Source organism: Melanostigma gelatinosum, assembly GCF_949748355.1.
Source record: "Melanostigma gelatinosum genome assembly, chromosome: 13".
NCBI classification, from domain to species: Eukaryota; Metazoa; Chordata; class Actinopteri; order Perciformes; family Zoarcidae; genus Melanostigma; species Melanostigma gelatinosum.
The window spans coordinates 10862496-10880811 of record NC_136646.1 but is presented as its reverse complement, the minus strand read 5'-3'; the positions used below and the strand labels follow the sequence as shown (position 1 = coordinate 10880811).

At 46.9% G+C, this 18316-nt stretch overlaps 2 protein-coding genes across 2 annotated transcripts; one reads left to right on the top strand and one right to left on the bottom strand.

Annotated features, from left to right (window-relative positions):
* Positions 1-451: 451 nt before the first annotated feature.
* smcr8a (Smith-Magenis syndrome chromosome region, candidate 8a) lies at positions 452-7047 on the bottom strand. The gene is made up of 3 exons (XM_079282557.1): positions 6367-7047; positions 3606-5384; positions 452-2876 (listed from the first exon to the last, which is right to left on the bottom strand). The coding sequence occupies exons 1-3, from the start codon at positions 6966-6968 to the stop codon at positions 2417-2419; spliced, it is 2841 nt and encodes a 946-aa protein (XP_079138683.1). The 5' UTR covers positions 6969-7047; the 3' UTR covers positions 452-2416.
* A 1269-nt stretch (positions 7048-8316) lies between these two features.
* top3a (DNA topoisomerase III alpha) lies at positions 8317-17464 on the top strand. Its single transcript, XM_079281272.1, has 19 exons — positions 8317-8771; positions 9006-9065; positions 9153-9226; positions 9324-9399; positions 9566-9674; positions 10042-10185; positions 10364-10534; positions 10646-10746; positions 11222-11296; positions 11448-11530; positions 11912-12122; positions 12409-12594; positions 12728-12857; positions 13017-13130; positions 13241-13406; positions 13567-13713; positions 13876-13998; positions 15246-15997; positions 16919-17464. The coding sequence occupies exons 1-19, from the start codon at positions 8544-8546 to the stop codon at positions 17080-17082; spliced, it is 3114 nt and encodes a 1037-aa protein (XP_079137398.1). The 5' UTR covers positions 8317-8543; the 3' UTR covers positions 17083-17464.
* Positions 17465-18316: the final 852 nt, after the last annotated feature.

The window sequence follows — 18316 nt, the reverse complement described above, 5'->3', positions numbered from 1 at the left end:
TTTAACATCTCGAAGATTCTTACTTGGTATATTTGTAATTAGTTAGTTGCCATGACCACAGCTACTAAAGACGTAGAAGTTTAAGGTTGTCATAATAGTGATGCGTTTTCTTACATGAGTTGTCATCTAAGGCATATCTATAGTACAATCGTTTACATTTTTTTTTGTTAAAGTGCTCCTGCTCCTGTAGGGCAATTAGTTGTTTTCATAGATTAGCATTCATTATTCACGACACCTCGATTGCTCGCACATCCGTCATCGCTAAAGCGAGTCACAGACGAGGCTGTTGAGTGTTTAGTGTTAAATGATGATCCAGTATCCCAAAGCCATATTCACCCAACTCCTGTGATACCCATCAATCCACGCAAACATGAAATGGATTCAAATAATTTAATGGAATAAATGAATATCAACATTTACATAAAAGCATCAAGACATTCACAACGTGCTTCTCTAAGATCACTGGGAACAGTGACGTCTCACAGGGCTGATGAGCGCGAGACACTCCCTCGTGATGGGGTACAAAAGGTGGGCATGATGTGGCAACATAAGGACACTGAGTGACGACGCGTTAAGCACACTGTGGTATGGCTTATTCAGATTACATTCACCTTTTTGCATTAGAGGGACATCTTAAAAAATAACAACCTAGCAGTAAAAAGTGATAACCTGCGTCAAAAAAAAAATACATTAGGTGGAACTAATGTGACGTTGCCGTTAGTTAAAAGCGTATGCCGTTAAAAATGAAAGTGTCTTGTTCGTAGCAGGAAGCCACGGTCCAACGCGGTTTGACCTTTCACATTAAAACTCTTGACCATGCAGTCACAAGTACAGTTACCATTCTAGATACAGAATTACAGCTCCATCACGGACGCCACAGAATTAGGAACAGTAAAATCTAAAATACCATCGGAGACGCTTGTTCAGTGTCATCTCACTGGCTCATGAGCCCTTAAAAGATTACCGAACTGTCAAATTCTCCAACATCCTCCAGAGAGAAAATCTGGGCATTCTGAGCATGACGTCATAATCCACAATTTGTACTAAAGAAATAAATACAGTTGAGTTTTGTTCATATCACACATCCAACAAGGGTTGTTCAGAAGACAAATAACAGGTAACTGTCATAATTCAAGCGTCAAGCTTAGAGTTTTGCTTTTGATGGCACAGGAAATCATTTCCCCCCCCCCCCCCCCATAGTAACATCTTCACGAACACAACATCATCGTCTCAGCAACTTCTCCTCAAACTGTTCAGCACCTTCTCCGAGTCACTTGACCCATAATACACAACAAAACAGAAATATCATCACTAAGGCGATTCACCCTGGCACAAGACAGTCTCATGCTGACACCACAACACCCTCACACAACTTTAAGACAACAGTGAAATCCAATACATTTAGGTTAAGTAGCTTTAAGATGTTCCGGATCGTGTGAGTAATATCCATGAAAATGCTCGCCAGCACATTATAGTGACAGGCTTGGCCCAACATGGGTGAGTATGTGTCGCGGTGACGTTGTTGCTGTTCATGCAAATATCACGCGGGGGCCGACCGGATCTATAACTCACACAGCAAATACACTTCCTCATGCATCGCAACCTGAAAACTGGGAATGTTTACTCCATGCTCTCAACAGTCAAATCTACTGAGCTGCAATCCAACAACGTGACAAGAGATTACCGCGGGAATGTGGGGTTCAAATTGATTCACTGAATAAATATTAAAAAGAAAATGTTTTGGCCTTTGGAAGTTGTGTGGTAGTTCTCAGAGCGAGAGCGCACGAGCGAGAGCGCACGAGCGAGAGCGAGAGGTCACAAAACCAGCTGTAACAAGCCTGCGCAGTGCTAAGAAGGTTTCACGGACAGATTCAGAGAGACTGTCAGCATATGTGGATTGGTTGAAAAACATGTTTATACATAGCTGAGATGATATCATGGCTGACAAACAGGCTCAGTGATTGGTAGCCATTACCATAGAGCGGCAATTTAGCGAGCTGAGGTCAGACCGGCAGTAACAATACACAGACAGCTATGTTGGATTGAGTGTGTGTGTGTGTGTGTGTGTATGTGGAGAATGACCTTAAACAAGCCAGCGCAAGCGATACACACACATATGACTCATAGGACAATAAGTAGAAGCGCCCTTGGTCTGCTCCGTTATGCGTGTTTGCGAGTGTCAACGTGCTCCGGACAAAGTGAACCGCTCAGTGACATTCACGACGCACTCCGACTCCTTTTTCCTGCACACAGGGGAAAGAGAAAGGCCGGCGCAGAAGACAGATAAAACAATAACCAGTGCAGAACTCTGTCCTGGAACTAAAATGGCCGTGGACCTTATTAAGATCGCCATTAGTCCATTAAAAACGTGACTTTTGCTGAAACATATGTGGAAAATCCTGGTCCCAATACGATATCAGATTTTGTATAAAACGCTGGTGGTGTAGTTAAAACTAAAACAAGCTGCTGCTGCTCTGCTCCCGGCGGCTGGCTGTAGGTACTGCTGAGTGATGAGCTGGCTGAGGTAGAGCAGTATCTGGCTGTCCTCGTCTCCCAGCCCCAGCTGCTCCCGCAGGAAGCAGAGGCGTCGGCCCTCCACAACCTCGGGCCCCTCCGTGGAGCTGACCGGCAGGTGGAGGTGGTGGGTGAAGGTGAACAGGAAGGCCTTGGCTGCCAGGTGACAGAGCGTGCTCTGCAAGTGGAGGAAGTAGGTGGAACCGCGGCGGATGTAGGTGCGGTGGTCGGCTATTTTGGCAAGGAGTTGACCACGGTACGACGGACAGCGCAAGGTCTTCTGGTCGGCATCCAGGATGGAGATGTAGCGACTGTACCGGGAGAGCGAGTACAGCATGCTGGAACCCACAGGGGACGCTACTCTGTGAGGGACAGACAGACACATGCGGGTGATGTGAAGGCAGCTTATACACAAACATGTTTAATCATTCAATTTATATGTTATCCTCCATGTTTCAGTTGAATAGTCAACGCTCACATATTACACATTTGAAGTCACCCATATGTGCATGTGCAGCTGGCCCTGTATAGACAGAAATAGTTTGGTGTCTCGAGTTCTGCACAGCAATTTAAATTCAAATGTTTGACTTTGAATGTTTGCGTCGTAAATGTACAACTAAAGAGATAATATTCTCTATGAATACTCAGATTGTCTGCTTATATGCCCTACAAGGTGAGAGTGTAAAGAGGAAGTAAATCCAACTGTCTCTACAAAGACATGGGTTCATGAAGCGAAGGCCTCCTCCCTAAATGTAAAATATTGCAATTCCCATTCTGTCGTAGGAAAGATGAGTAGAAATGTAAATGAAGTTCAAGGACAGATGTGAGGCTGGAGGTTTGCGAGTTGAATAGCTGGCTGTGAGAGTCATCGAGGACTGAGTCAGACCAGATGAGCAGCAGTTTAGTACGGTGTGATACAAACTACAAGCAGGAAGAAACCGTTATTTTCTAACTTCACATTGATGGAGACTCCGTAAGATCTGTGAGCATCAAGCTCAATGTTTTTTATTAAATGTATGTTAGGAACACCATCTGTCATCTTTATTGGTGTACGGTGAAATGCTTTAAATAGAAGTGCAAATTGTAAATACCTTTGCAATCCAACGAGTTTCCACCTCTGCAGGTCAGTAAGGGTGAAGGGGCAGGACAGCCAGGCTTGAACCCTCTCTCCACACTTCCCAGGACCGGGCACAAAGAGGGCCAGAGCAGCAACCAGTCGGCGGACTGTCCCCTCGTCTGCCCCGAGCACCACCAGGGTTCTGCCGCTCAGCAGACACCACAGAGCTTGCATGGCAAAGGGGTACTGTCGGACAAACCTCAAGGCTCCCTGTCCAGCCTTCTTCCTCTGACGCAGGGTCACAACCCCCCCGTAGCCCAGAGGTGAGGCAGCGCGATCAGACCCCGTAGAAGCACTCATGGTACAGTCAAACCCATCCTCCGCTGAGGTTCGGGAAACTGCATCTCCAAGGAGCCCCACGGGCAGCTCCAGGCCAGCCGCAGGGCTTTCTGAGCTTGGGGAGCCCACACCCACCGCGTAGTCATCCTGGAGATGAAGCAGGGCCTGGGGCTCCTGGTTGACCACCAGGGTTTCACAGGGCTGTAGGTGGGAGCTTTGGCCAAGACGAGGCACCGCCTCTGGGGCCGACGCCTCGTAAAGGAAACCCTCTTGGGACATACAGCACGCTGTGTCCAAAGGAACCAACAAGTCAGACTGCATCTCACAAGCCCCATCAGTTGCTCCATCACACTCGTCCTCTCTGCTGGCCTCCAGCTCAGACACCAACTCCAGCAAGGACACAGGTGTCCCGTCTCCATCGTCCTCCCCAGCAGTGGTCTCCATCTCTTCACTGCTGCTCTCCCTCTCCAGGTCAGTGTTATGGTCAGGTTCAGGGTCAGGGGTCAAGTCAGGATCAGGAGCTTCTGACTTCATACAAGCCAGATTCTGTTGCCTCTCTGCTGGACCCGTCCCGCTCTTATCGCTGCCAAAGCTTCCTTTTGTCTCCTCCGAGCTCCCCTGGGTCTCCAGAGTCTGGTCTGAGGGAGAGGACTCCAGATGTCTCTCCACAAGCCCAAGCTCATTCTCCCGAGTGTGGCTGGTCACAGAGGCTGGGTCGAGAGGATCTGGAGGCTCCAGAGCGTCGAGCTCTAGAGGTTCTGGTCCTAGCACAATAGGAGGTGGATTTAATAGTGTAAAGGTATCTACAGCATGGTTCACAGCACAGAATGGTCTTAATGTTCCCCCTTCATCCTCATCATCATCTCCGAGGTCCTCCTCAAACAGGAAGTTGGTAACTCTCTGTTTCGTGCGCAGTGCCCTGTCCAGGCGGCGTGTGTGCAGGTAACACAGGTCGCCCCGGAAACTCCTCTCCGTCTCCTTCAGGAGGTCCACGGTGGCCTCGTAGAAAGGATTGTCACACAGCTCCTGCAGGGTCTTCAGGCGCTTGTCGAAGCACTTCGCCGACTTAGCTTTGATCAGCTGCGGCGTGTAGGACGGCCTGCGCTTTACGCCCTCCTCCTCCTCCACTTCTTCTCCACCGCCTTCCTCGTCAACCTGACCCTGCCCTTCCTCCCTCTTGCCCCGTTTGTTGGTGTAACTGAAGGGGTTGGCGAGCTTGGCGTATTTGTCTAACAGCTGCTCGCACTCACTCAAGCACTCGGCGACACACTTCTGGCAGGTGACGGCGTTAGGATCTCTGCGCGGCCGGTGATGGTAGGAGCTGATCTGTCTCAGCAGGTCTCTGTGTTCGTAGATGCTCTTTTCCACATTTGCAAGCTCGTTGGCCTTGTCCACAGCATGAGCGGAGTACATGCACTGAGGCCCCGCCTCCCTCTGCAGGCCTTCCTCCCGCTGCAGCACGGAGTGAGTGTACCTGAGGGGAAGAAAACACAGGTAAGGGTCCCCATCACAATTGTGGTTTTGAGTGAAATGTCTTCCTTGAAGTCTAACATCTTTCTCAAACATCAGATTGAAATAATCAATACTTTGGTTTAGTTTATGACCACAAACCCGCAAGACTAATGACATTATACCATACGCTGCTGTAATCCTGTAAGTGTCCCCGCTGCGGAACTAATAAAGGATTATCTCATCTCATCTCATCTCATCTCATCTCACATTCCCATCAGCCTCAGCTGTACTTAGTGTTTTGCGACCATGAGTGAATGGATGGCGAACATGGTTAACATCATAATCAGCGCGTTATCATTGCCATCGTGAACAGGATGGTGGAACCCTGAGCAGTAGAAGTACCCTGTGTCAAAATCTTATTTTAAAGCTTTGTTATTTTAGGGGCATCAGAATTCAATCCCTTTCTAATCGCAACCCTTTCGATTAAAAAAGAAATGTTTCTCTCATATCTTCACCTATAGGACAAAAATTCCCCCCCATTTACCTATTTATTCTTTCTGGACCAAAAGTATTAAAATTGTGGATAACCATATTTGTTAGCCGTCCAATAATCAAAAAAAAACAACCTCAAAGACGGGATGCCCTACTAGTTTACAGTGTGCTCACATGATGCATATCAAGCGGATTAAGCTGCGTTTAATCAAATTACCGCAAACTAACTGACACACCTTGTGAGACCTTGGAGTCTGGTGGTTTTATTCCAGTATAGGAGCCCTGGCTGGTCTCCGGGTGTTCTGTGAGTACTCTACTTAATGGGAACTAGGTACATGGACAATAAACAGAGGGCAGTAGGTGAGGGGTCTGGAAGGGGCCAACAGCACATATTAACTGATTAATCCAGCGCTGAGATTACAAAACATTATTCTGTTCACCCTTTACCGAAACAACTGAACAAAAGCTTGGAGATGACATCAGATATGTTTTAGCAGTTAAACAGTTCTTACTCCAGGTCTCGGAGCTTCCTCTGGAGTTCCTTGGCAAATGCTCTCCTGTTCCCGGCCTTCAGACACTCGGAGGCCTGTGAGAAGCGGCGCGACAGCTCCTGAAACTGCAGCATGATCTTCCTCTCGTCTGCCGACACGTACGCCATACAGAACGGTCGCACGAAGCCCCTCGCCTCCAGGTCGTAAAGGGTAAGGTGGTGGACGTAGGCGAACGCCCCCTCCTTTGAGTCGCCCAGCACCACCCTCGAGTCCTCCACAAAACTGAGCCTGGGGTAGCCACTGCCAGGTGGATGTCCCACAAAGGAGGCCTGGTAGTCCACTGACATGATGCGCAGGGAGAAGTAGTTGAGATCGAAGGTGCCGCAGACCTTGGGCTCATCGGGGATGGTGAGGAGAGGCTGAGGGCCCACCTGCTCAGAGAACTCAGAGATGAGGATGAAGTCTTTGGTGAACTTGGCATAGGAGGTCTTGGCCCAAGGGTTTGAGTCGGCCAGCGGATGGAGAGGGACAGAGAACTCCTCAGGGACAGCCCAGGGGTCCGGAGTTGTCTGCCCATACTCGTCCTCTTTAGTGAACGCCACCACGTCAGGGGAGCCTATCATAGTGGTGTTGTCGAGCACGGCATGAGAAACACGACACACAGTGCAGCACGACCAGCAGTCATAAACCAGCTGTCAGAGCGCAGCGGTGGAGGGCAGCCATATAAAGTGCAGTCAGATTGACCATCCTGCTGCCCATTTATTTTGTGAGGTTAAAAGAGCAGGAGATCCTAGGGGGTCCAGAGATGGAGAGGGTCCACACAAAAATCAAGCCTGTTTATGTAATTTAAAAGAAAGGGGGTCCCAGAGCAGAGTGGGCCCAAAATTCAGCTCCACCCCTGCAGAACAGAGTCCCTCGAGCCTTGATATTAGTCAGATAAAATAAAAGTAGTCACCTCGACAGAAACACTAATCAGTGTCTCTGTTAACAAAAGCAATTATGTCGCCCCGATCAGGAGGTCCGGGGAGGCATCAGACTGTTCAATCTGTGCACTGAGAGACAAATATAGGCCCCATCAGTGAAGCGCCTCTGTCCGTCTCACCCTCATGTGTCCATGCGTCGTCTCCTGCACGTCCTTGTGTTCAGGACGTTGGTGCGACAGAGACACCGTTAACAGACAGAAGCGCTACACGTAATTCCCACATCCAGAGACAGACGCCATGTTTACCCAGCTGGTTGTAGTCTTGTCAGGTGACCAATCCGCCTCCTCATCTGGGGAAGTTCCACCCTAAAACAGAAATTAGTCTTTGACGATCGCAAGCGCTTCATGTGATGATCGAAAAGATCAATGAGCCTTTAAAGTAACTCATTGTCAATTCTCCAGTTTGGGGGCACATTTGTGCATTTTTTAGGAAAGCCATAGCGAGGATTTTAGGAATACGGAGGTCATGAGGCTGTCCAAACATCTCAAAATGTTTGGTTATTTTGATGTTTGGCATAATCTATACTTGGGTAGCTCCTCGGTTGTATTTTCTGTAAGTTTTACTTAAATGGAGTATTTGCATGTGTCCTGAAATTCCTTTAGAAATCAAAAACAGTTTATATACTCAACAATCTCTTCCTTAAAAATCTGTCTCCGACTGAAGAAAGTAATAATTACTTTCAACTGATTTATTAGGAAATGATGGACCTGTAAATTGAAACATTTGTTCTGATTTAGGGTGTATTTTCATTTTCTATTTAACATTAATATAATGTAGGACTAACATTTACGCTATAATTGTTATTATAAATGATGTATTATTAATAAATACACGCTACGCCTGGAATTTAAATGCAATTATTGTGCAGTTATTAATATTAACCTGGGTTTTTTTTCAGACGTTTCGATGGTTCCATGATTTTACGACAGTATTACGACCTGGATTACGGTAGTATTTGACGGCGACTCGAGCGCGGAATTTGTAAACAACCAATGGTCGATGTTGCTCCTCACATTTTTTAATTGGCTTCGACGAAATTCTTTGAACATTTATTTAGTCTATTAAAGTCGTTGGGGTGAAGTTTGTCAACCGGTGACTACCTTTTACTATTTTTTTAAGTTTTGTGAAGTTTTGTGAAGCACGTTACTACGTTAGCTAACGTGCTAGCAGGCTGTCTGGAGGACCGCCGGCTTCTTCATGTGAGAGCGGACAGATATGCTAGTGCACCTCCTCAGGAGATCTCTGCTTCGATCTGGATTACAGCGGCTCGGGGTCCAACGGAGGGGTTTCTGTGCGGCGCAGAGTGACCGGTGTCCGGGCACACCGCAGCAGGCAGACATGATCCGGAGCCGGGCTCAGATCAAGCGGGTCCTCTGCGTGGCCGAGAAGAACGATGCTGCCAAAGGCATCTCAGAGATCATGTCCGGCGGCACGTCCAGGAGGGTTAGTCATGTCTTCTCACAGACCATACAATACCCACCAACAGATGATGCTGTTATTAGTCACGCCCATATATATAAATGCACTGTATATGTTATTATTGATACAAACTCTTCCATAGCCTGGCAGTTTAACCAAATCTCCCAAAATCAGAGCCTACTGTTAGGAATGATAAAGATATATATTTCTGTTTCTCGTTGGTTTCTCCAGTACTGAGTGTCTTCTTTCCCATTTTAGAGAGAGGGGATGTCAAAGTTTAATAAAATCTATGAGTATGAGTATCATCTCTTTGGTCAGGTAAGTGAATACAGTGAATAATTAGATATGCTTGTGTACGTCTGTTCTGTGTTGTGTTTAACATTGTTCTGGTTTCATTATGTCCAGAATGTGACCGTAACAATGACGTCAGTGTCAGGACATTTACTGAGTCTGGAGTTTAAAGCACAGTTCCAGAAATGGTAAGTTGAATCTCGATTGTTGGTTTTTTTTGGGATATATTCAGAATCACTCTGCATCATAACAACTGATTTATATTTGTACCTTTTCTCTCCACAGGCACAGTTGCAATCCTGTCCTGTTATATGATGCTGAGGTAGAGAAGTACTGTCCAGAGAACATGAAAAAAATCAAGGTATGCTTAACTACTGTCTTAACCTATGGGATCCGTCAGCAGATGTACTTTCTTTTCCTCTCTGCAGTACGAGGGCACCATTTCCATTGAGAGGAAATCATGATGAATATGGATACTAGAAATAGACTTTCTCTTTCTGTTGTCCCTTTTTTCTCTGTCTCTCTAGCGGACACTGGAGAAAGAGGCGAGGCAGTGCCAGGCCTTAGTCATCTGGACTGATTGTGACAGAGAGGGAGAAAACATTGGCTTTGAAGTCATAGATGTCTGCAAAGCAGGTATGATAGTAATGTGTGTTGTTGTTGTTGTTGTTGTTGTTGTGTGGCTGCAACTGACCGTGCATCTCTAAACTCCTTTTTATAGGAATAGTTTGACATTTGGGAAATACGCTTACTGCTGAGAGTTAGAGGAGAAGATTGATACCTCTGTTATGTTTGTACGGTAAATATAAAGCTGGAGCCAGAATAGGCTTCGCTTAGCTTAGCTTAGCTTAGCACAAAGACTAAAAGCAGGGGAAGGCAGCTAACCTGGCGCTGTCCGAACACAACAGACTCTAAACACGTCAAACAACATGTTGTGTATGTTTGTCCACAAATTGCTTCTGATAATAGTGCGTGTGTATTTTTTTTAATGTTTGCTTTATAGTGAAGCCCAATTTACAAGTATTTCGGGCAAAGTTTTCTGAGATCACCCCCAACTCCATTCGGAGAGCTTGTGAGACCCTCATTGAGCCAGATGCTAACGTCAGCGATGCTGTCGATGTCCGTCAGGAGCTGGACCTGCGGATAGGTACGGTAGCACTCCTAAACTACCAGTAATACACAGTGACACACTAATGCAGGTGAAAAAGATTCTTTCATTATGGAACATCTAAACAGATAATGGTTCACTTCACTCCATGATACAACACTATTGGCTCTGTTTATCTCAAAGAATGTCACATGTCTCCTGTGCTTATCTTCTCCAGGTGCGTCCTTCACTCGATTCCAGACGCTTCGCCTGCAGAAGATCTTTCCGGACTCTCTGGGCAATCAGCTGATCTCGTACGGCAGCTGTCAGTTTCCCACTCTGGGCTTTGTGGTGGAGCGTTTCAAAGCCATCCAGGCTTTCATACCTGAGACTTTCTACAAGATCAAAGGTACAAACTCATCTGTGCACGGACGCACAGATTGGTAGCATTCAGGTCTTTAACTGATACTAACTCGCTCCTCTTCATCCCATCTGTCCTTTGTGTCCGTCTTTGTCTCAGTGCTGCACGAGGTGGAGGAGGACACCGTAGAGTTCAACTGGAAAAGAAACCGTCTCTTCAACCACACAGCGTGCCTGGTGCTCTACCAGATCTGCATGGAGGTAAGTGCCTGTCTGTGTTTTATGTCATGTTATAGATTTTATGTTATGTACTTTGTTCCTAGTTGATTTTTGTGAATGGAAGGTTGAAGGTCATAAGGATACTTCTCGGTTTTCAATTGGTCTTATTTGCCTTCTGATGTCTGAAAATGTTAATGTATAAGATGATTTGAGTTGCCATGATGCTTAAACTTACTTACAACTACCAGCTGCCCTGTCGTAACCACAACAAAACCAAATGCAGACAACCACTCTACATCTGTACTGAGTAACCTCCTCCAACACAACATTATCGAAGTAAAGATAAAAGAAGTAAGACAACTGTTGCCTTCTTCGATTTGTACCACAGAATTTAAGTAACTTTCAGTGACGCAGCAGGACATTTTAAACTGTGTGTTGTGAATCTACCTCAATGAAATGGGCTGAAAGCCAAATGTAGGAAGGTCCACACCAGAATATCTTTTTCACTCATTTCCAGGATCCCATAGCAACAGTCATCTCAGTAACCAGCAAACCCAAGAGCAAGTGGAGACCGCTGCCTTTGGACACCGTGGTAACAATACAAAGCCAAGCAGCCTCACACACACACACACACACACACTGCATCTCAAATCACACCCGTTTGTGGCATAAAGTGTATGCGGTTTGTTTTTTTCACTATTTTGTCCCACTCTGAACAATCCTCTACCTTCATCGACCAACAGGAACTGGAGAAACTTGCATCTCGGAAACTAAGAATAAGCGCCAAAGAGACCATGAAAATTGCAGAGAAACTGTATACCCAGGGGTGAGTGCGCGTTAGGTAATGTGCATTCATACTGTGAAGTATTGCTTTGGTCTGACCATATGCTCAATGTCAGTTTATCATCCCACAGTAGTTGTGACGTTTCCTTTGAACTTGTTTCAGTCAGATAGCTGGCTTATAGCCACCTTTAACGGAGGCTTTGTGGTGTCAGTCAAATGCCTTTTTTGTTTACCTGGTTTTTAAACCACCTCAAAGTTCTGCCTATTTTTGTACACGGAAATAGACCATCTGGCAGAACGGTGTCTGTCAGGTGTTTAATAAAGGAGCTAATCAGCAATGTCACTTTTCCAGTTCTCTCTTAGTTTGTCTGTGTGAAGATGACTTGTGACTATGTTTTTTTATTTATTTATTTCTTCTGCTCAGGTATATCAGCTACCCCCGTACAGAGACAAACATTTTCCCCACATCCTTGGCTCTCGGGCCCCTGGTGGAGCAGCAGACACAGAGCCCGGTCTGGGGGACGTTCGCCCAGCGGGTGATCGAGCAGCCCGGGGGTCCCAACCCTCGACAGGGCAAGAAATCCGACCAAGCCCACCCCCCCATACACCCCACCAAGTACTCCGGTGGACTGCAGGTAAGTCTGCAAAAACTGGAGCTCAGTTTGTGCAAATGTTCTTGATGAGTTTTTTTTATTTCCTTCTGGGGTCATTTTTTCGACTAAAATGTTCTTGTTTACTTTTTTGATCATAGTAAACAATCATACCAAAATGCACCCACTGTTGGTAAATGGTGGCATGTCGTTCTGCGCCCAAACAGTCCTTGTCGTACCTCTCAACTGTTTCTTTTTTTTTTCTCAACAACACAATGGAAACAATATGTTAAGTTTCACGGATCGCTTCTGTTTTTTCTTCTGCGTCCAGGCCAATGAAGGACGTGTGTATGAGTTCATTGTCCGGCACTTCCTGGCCTGTGTATCCCAGGATGCTTTGGGGCAGGAGACTGTGGTGGACATTGACATCGCCCAGGAGAGCTTCTCCACCTCGGGACTCATGATCATTGCAAGGAACTACTTGGACGTTTACCCGTATGACAGGTGGAGCGCTAAGGTATGACGTGTGTGTTTTTGTGATGACAGACTATGAACTTAATTGGCGGCCTAATCTAAAGGCTTCTTAACTACTAAACCCAGAGAAAAGGTTGTGTGCGATACCTCCAGTACACCTGCTTTGTACGTGCCAGGTGATTCCAGTGTTCGAACAAGGCTCTCAGTTCCAGCCCTCTGCTGTCGAGATGGTGGACGGACAGACGAGTCCTCCGCAGCTGCTCACTGAAGCCGACCTCATATCTCTGATGGAGAAGCACGGCATCGGTACGGTGTGAACACACACAGACATGACACAGATTTATTTTAAACGTATGTGTTTTAAACCTCTCACAAGTAATTGAAGGATCCCACAAAAGGGACTCTTTTGTCAAGTCAGCATAGAATTGTTCTTTGTTTTGTCTCAAACTGTATGAACTGTTACAGGCACCGATGCAACCCATGCAGACCACATCGAGACCATCAAGAGTCGCATGTATGTGGGCTTGACAACTGATCAGAGGTTTCTACCTGGAGAGCTCGGCATGGGACTGGTGGAGGGTATGTTCACACACACACACTTCATAACACAATAGGCCTTAATACATAGATAGCGTCCCTTACGCCTTTGCCCGTCACTCAACTATGTGTGTGTGTGTGTGTTTGTTTAGGTTATAACTCCATGGGCTATGAGATGTCCAAACCAAACCTGCGTGCTGAATTGGAGGCTGACCTGAAGCTGGTGTCAGAGGGCAGGAAGGACAAACTGAGCGTGCTGCAGAACCACATCCAGAAATACAAGACCGTCTTCATCGAGTCCGTCAGGAAGGCGAAAAAGTTAGTTAGCTTGGAGCAGATTTGTGTATTTCTGGCCCAAATGAGCAGAACCGTGTGGTGTTTTAAAGTGACGGATCAGTGACACTCGTCCTGGAGTCGCTGCAGGCTGGTGTGGTTGTTGTGACCCGGGTAAAACGGTCATTTTCTGTTGTGGCCTCAGGTTAGATGAAGCCCTGTCTCCTTATCTGGGAGCAGCTCAGGAGATCGGCGAAGAGGAGCAGCAGGACATGGAGATGCCGCTGCCGGTCAGGAAGTGCCCTCACTGCAGGCGGGACATGGTGCTGAAGAGGAAGAGGGACGGAAACAGGTGAGGTTCAAGGTTTTACAAGTTGATTGTCAAATAAAGAAAGTGTGCCTGAAAGGTAGGAGAGCGCTCTAACGACAGTAAAGTATGCGTTGTAAAAACTTGCAGTAAATGTGCGAGAACAGTATTCCAGTAGGCTCTCTGACTCTGCCTGTCCTCCTGCAGTAGGTACCTGTCCTGCACGGGCTACCCAGCCTGTAAGACTGCAGTGTGGTTCCCCGACACGGTGCTGGAGGTGAGCAGGGACGACAGCGTCTGTCCCACCTGTCAGCCGCACCCTGTTCACATGTAAGTATTCATTTTCTGCGGTTTTCTTAACAAACTTAACATACAAAAAGATTGTTCATGATCAAGACAATTCAGCCTGCCCAATAGCTCACAATAAAGAAAATTCAGAAAGATTCATCATCCGACCTGCTTTGCACATCAGTGTGTGTTCAGATATTTAGCGAATCAGATGAATTACAGTAGAGGAGCAGATTTTAATTTAGATCCAGGTTTTAATCGTTCAATGTACTCGTCATCAGGTAGTACAGCCCCAGAGAGCGGCCAGCATGTCGACTCTCAATGTCTTTTGAATGTCTCCCGTGAGTCCCCCCCAACTTTATGTTTTAAAGCCTAATCAGGTCATCTGCCTATTAGCTTCAGCTGGAATCCATAGAGCACACGCACAACATCGGTTACATTGCTCATCTGTATGTAACAATGTTTGTCTGTTTGGTGAGTAAAGTTTATTTTATATCGCACCTTTTTATAGAGCAAGATCACAAAGTGCTTCACAAGAATAAAAAAATATGTAACAAATTAGACCATGAAAACAGTAAAAGGAAAGTTCCCTGTTTCCTTGTTTACCTTCAACACACAGCTTTCATTTCTTGTGTGTGTGTGTGTGTGTGTGTGTGTGCTGCTTCCCGTGCAAACACAACAACAGACAGCAGATGAGGCTCTCGTGGCTGTTCTTGTCCAAATTCTCGTTTACACAAGTGGGCGTTAACCCCTTGAGCACGTGCCTCGGCGCCATCGCGAGCATTGCGCCAAAGAGCTCCACACCAGCATCTGTTTCCATAGCAACCGATCTGGTACAGCGCTCAAAGTTGAACTGCAGCGTTTACTCTAAGAAAATATAACAGGTTTTTTTTCTTCTTTTTAATCAGATTTCAGCGTGTTGTGTAACTGTTAGCATCAGATGTGTGCATTAATAAACTCTCCTCCCTCGGCCTCCTCGCCGGTCGCTACAGCAACCTGCTGCATTAGTCAAACTTTAGTTGTACACGCACTCGTTTAGAAGGGCAGCATCCTTCAAGCGCTCTCTGAGAAGCTGCTTTTACTTAGTACACACACACAGTGTTGACTTTGTGTACTGAGGGTGTGTTGAGTAATGATTTATAACTTTTCTCACGATAAATGAAATATTCACTTCAAAACTCCGCACACAGTCAGAACAACCACTGCAGTCAGTGAAGAATAATAATCTTTCATCACTTGTGTGAATACTGAGGTTCTTCAACATTTGTTTCCTGTCCGACGCTCTTCAGGTTAAAGTTAAAGTTCCGCAGGGGCAGCCTCCCTCCCATGATGCCTTTAGAATTCGTTGGCTGCATCGGTGGATGTGACGAGACGCTCAGAGAGGTGCTGGACCTGAAGTACCTTCGGGGAGGAGGAGGAGGAGGAGGAGGAGGTGGTGGTGGTGGAGGAGGAGGAGGCGGAGGAAGAAGAGGAAGAGGAGGAGGAGACGATCCTCGTCCACCAGCTCCAGGGCCCCCCAGACCAGAGCACCCTAGAGCCCCGAGGTCAAATCCTCGACCGGCCCTTCCCCCGGTCCCCTCCTGGACCCCGCAGCCACGACCTCCAGCGGGTGGCGGCGGTGGCGGTGTGGACGGCAGCAGCGAGGCCATCGTGTGTAACTGCGGTCAGGACGCGGTCCTCCTCACCGTGCGCAAAGACGGCCCCAATCAAGGTCGCCAGTTCTACAAGTGCAACGCCGGGAGCTGCAACTTCTTTCTGTGGGCGGATCAGCAGGGGGAGCCGCGGAGTCAAGGTCCTCTGCTGCAAGCCCCACCGAGGCTCTCCCTGGGGTTCAGGAACACCCCTGGAGGAGGCGGAGGGCAGGAGGGGGGTGCAGGAGGACACACGGGACAGACGATGTGTAACTGTAACGAGGCAGCGGTGACGCGCACGGTGCAGAAGGACGGGCCAAACAAGGGCCGGATGTTCCACACTTGCGGGAAACCAAGAGACCAGCAGTGTGGCTTCTTCCTGTGGGCCGATGAGAACGAACCTCCACCAGGCAAGTCTCACACACACACACACACACACACACACACTCTCATTACCCTGAGGCCTGACATTAATATCCTTTGAATGAGACATTTTTAGCTATGCTAGCAGGGGGGGCGGGCCGTCCACCACTTTGGTCCAGGCTGAACCATCTCTATTAGAAAGTGTAGAAAGGGATCTATTGCCATGAAGTCCGGCGCCGACATTCATTCGCCCCTCAGGATGAATTGGAATAACTTTGGGGATCCCTCAACGCTCCTCTAGCACAGTCATTAGGTTAAATAGGTTCCGATGGATCAGCCACGGGTCGCTATCGGCCGATATTTACAATTCAAATAAATAACTATCACACCTTTGTTGCATAAAGGAATATAGTCGCCTGTCACAGTGCAAAATTAGAGTTTTGGTGCTGTTACTACCAGCTGTGCTGTAAGGGGACTTTTAGAAAATCCATCTTCAAATGTTTCTTTGATTTCGGTCTGTGGTGCTTATCAAATCATTACATTCTCTTTCCGTTGCATCACAAGCAAACTCTGAGTCAAATTAAAGGGAAGAACACACGTGAATACATTGACATGTACGAGACATTACACACACTGGCAGTGCTTTACGTTTGATTTCTCACAGTTCAATCTCTCGACTGCATTAATCTGACAGTCAGGTGATTGACACCGTGAGCCTGGACTCATCTCATGCTTTCTGTTTATCCAAAACATCTCACTGCGAGCAAAGCAGAATAGATGTACAGAGATGAAACACCAGAGAGAGCGCGCGAGACCCTCCTCACCTCCGTCTTTATTTCCTGATAAGAAAAGCTGTCACGACTCACAAACACTTCCACGGAGACCTTGAGGCATCCACTGAGCAGGCTGACGCGGAGTCATCTTCTCTAATCATGTTACGCTTGCTCTCTGTTTCCCCCCCGTGTCAGGTGTGTTTGGTGGTGGTTTTAATGGTGGTGGAGATGCAGGGAAGAAGGGGAAGAAGATCACGGGAGAGGCCACCGCCAACAAACCTCCGGCTGCCAGGAAACCTCGTACCTGCAGCATCTGCCACATGCCGGGACACACCCGAGTCACCTGCTCCCAGCGGTGACCGCCGCTTTAAGACACTGTGTGGAGTCCGATTTTATTTTTCAAATATGCAGCAACTCAGATTGTAAGTACCTCGTCACAGGGGGTGGCCCTCTTCTTCTGGTGTATAAGGATACAAACAAGACCCCGTATGCTTCCTGTCAAGTTACAGTTTGACAAAATGAGCTTTGAGCACAAGACTAAAGTCACACAATGACTCCGGCTCAGACGGAGTCAGAAATTGTTTTCCCCAGTCACGGTCATTCAGCACAATGACAACTCTGTTATACAAAAACGGGCAACGTCTGAGACGTTTTGCTCGGCTGGTTATTCTAAAAGGGTTCTTCTGCCACATAAGCTGCTGTCTGTCATGAATAAATGTGTATTTTAAAGAAAACGTATTTGCACAGAGTTTCTTAATAACTACTAGCCGTGTGGGGGGGGGGGGGTGGGGGGTGGCAGGAACTTCCACAGAGTACTTTTCCAGGTGTTTATTTCGGTCTGTGGACAGACCTTGTCACCACGCCGCCACCGTGCAAGATGCCGTCACTAAACTTCACAGGAGTGTGTTGTTGTTGAGAAGGTTCAGTTCAAAGAAGGGTGTGTGGTCTAAGCGGGGGGGGGGGGGGGGGGTCAGAAGTAGTAGGGTACTACTTAACGCCCCCGGCTGAATGCGGCGTCACGGCTGCCGTGGGTTTCTGAGGAGCTGTTGTGGAGATCAGAGTGTGCGGCTGCCAATGTGTTCACTTTTACCGTCACTAAGCATCTTAAACAGCAACCTGGTGGTTTACATTGTTGATTTTCTTCAAGGTGCTCTTTGGAAGAAACGTTTAATAAAATGTTTTTACGTTGTGAAAATAATGAGTGCAAACGAAGACTGTACTGTCAGTAACAAGGATTTCTATTTTAATATTGATGAATGCTAATAAACATGAATGTACAGTAAGCTGGTTATTTATATCTTCACAGGCATGACCGGGTTGATGTTCTGCATTTTGGTTTCGGTCTTTGGTGTTTCTCTCTTGGTCCCACTGGTTTTGGTTTCATCGTCTTCAAACTTTCGTCCAGCTCAACTTAGGAGAGGAACCAAACTCAAAATGTCTTTCTTGCTGCTGTACAGGGTAAATGTAATCAGTAAGATGAAGAGAACCTTTGTGCTTAATGTATTTGGATCACCCTATTTAGCTGAAATTACTGTGACTGTAGTTTCCGATGTTCAAAAAGGGCTTATATACGATCATATTTCCTGTCCTGAC

What these genes read in the sequence shown, in the direction of transcription:
- top3a (XM_079281272.1), top strand. Translation starts at nt 8,544, where the DNA reads ATGCTAGTGCACCTCCTCAGGAGATCTCTGCTTCGATCTGGATTACAG. An exon ending in AGGAAGAGGGACGGAAACAG is followed by an intron (nt 13,714 to 13,875) that starts GTGAGGTTCAAG and finishes GTCCTCCTGCAG; the next exon opens with TAGGTACCTGTCCTGCACGG. An exon ending in TGAGAACGAACCTCCACCAG is followed by an intron (nt 15,998 to 16,918) that starts GCAAGTCTCACA and finishes CCCCCGTGTCAG; the next exon opens with GTGTGTTTGGTGGTGGTTTT.
- smcr8a (XM_079282557.1), bottom strand. Translation starts at nt 6,968, where the DNA reads ATGATAGGCTCCCCTGACGTGGTGGCGTTCACTAAAGAGGACGAGTAT. An exon ending in AGGAAGCTCCGAGACCTGGA is followed by an intron (nt 5,385 to 6,366) that starts GTAAGAACTGTT and finishes TCTTCCCCTCAG; the next exon opens with GTACACTCACTCCGTGCTGC. An exon ending in AAACTCGTTGGATTGCAAAG is followed by an intron (nt 2,877 to 3,605) that starts GTATTTACAATT and finishes TGTCCCTCACAG; the next exon opens with AGTAGCGTCCCCTGTGGGTT.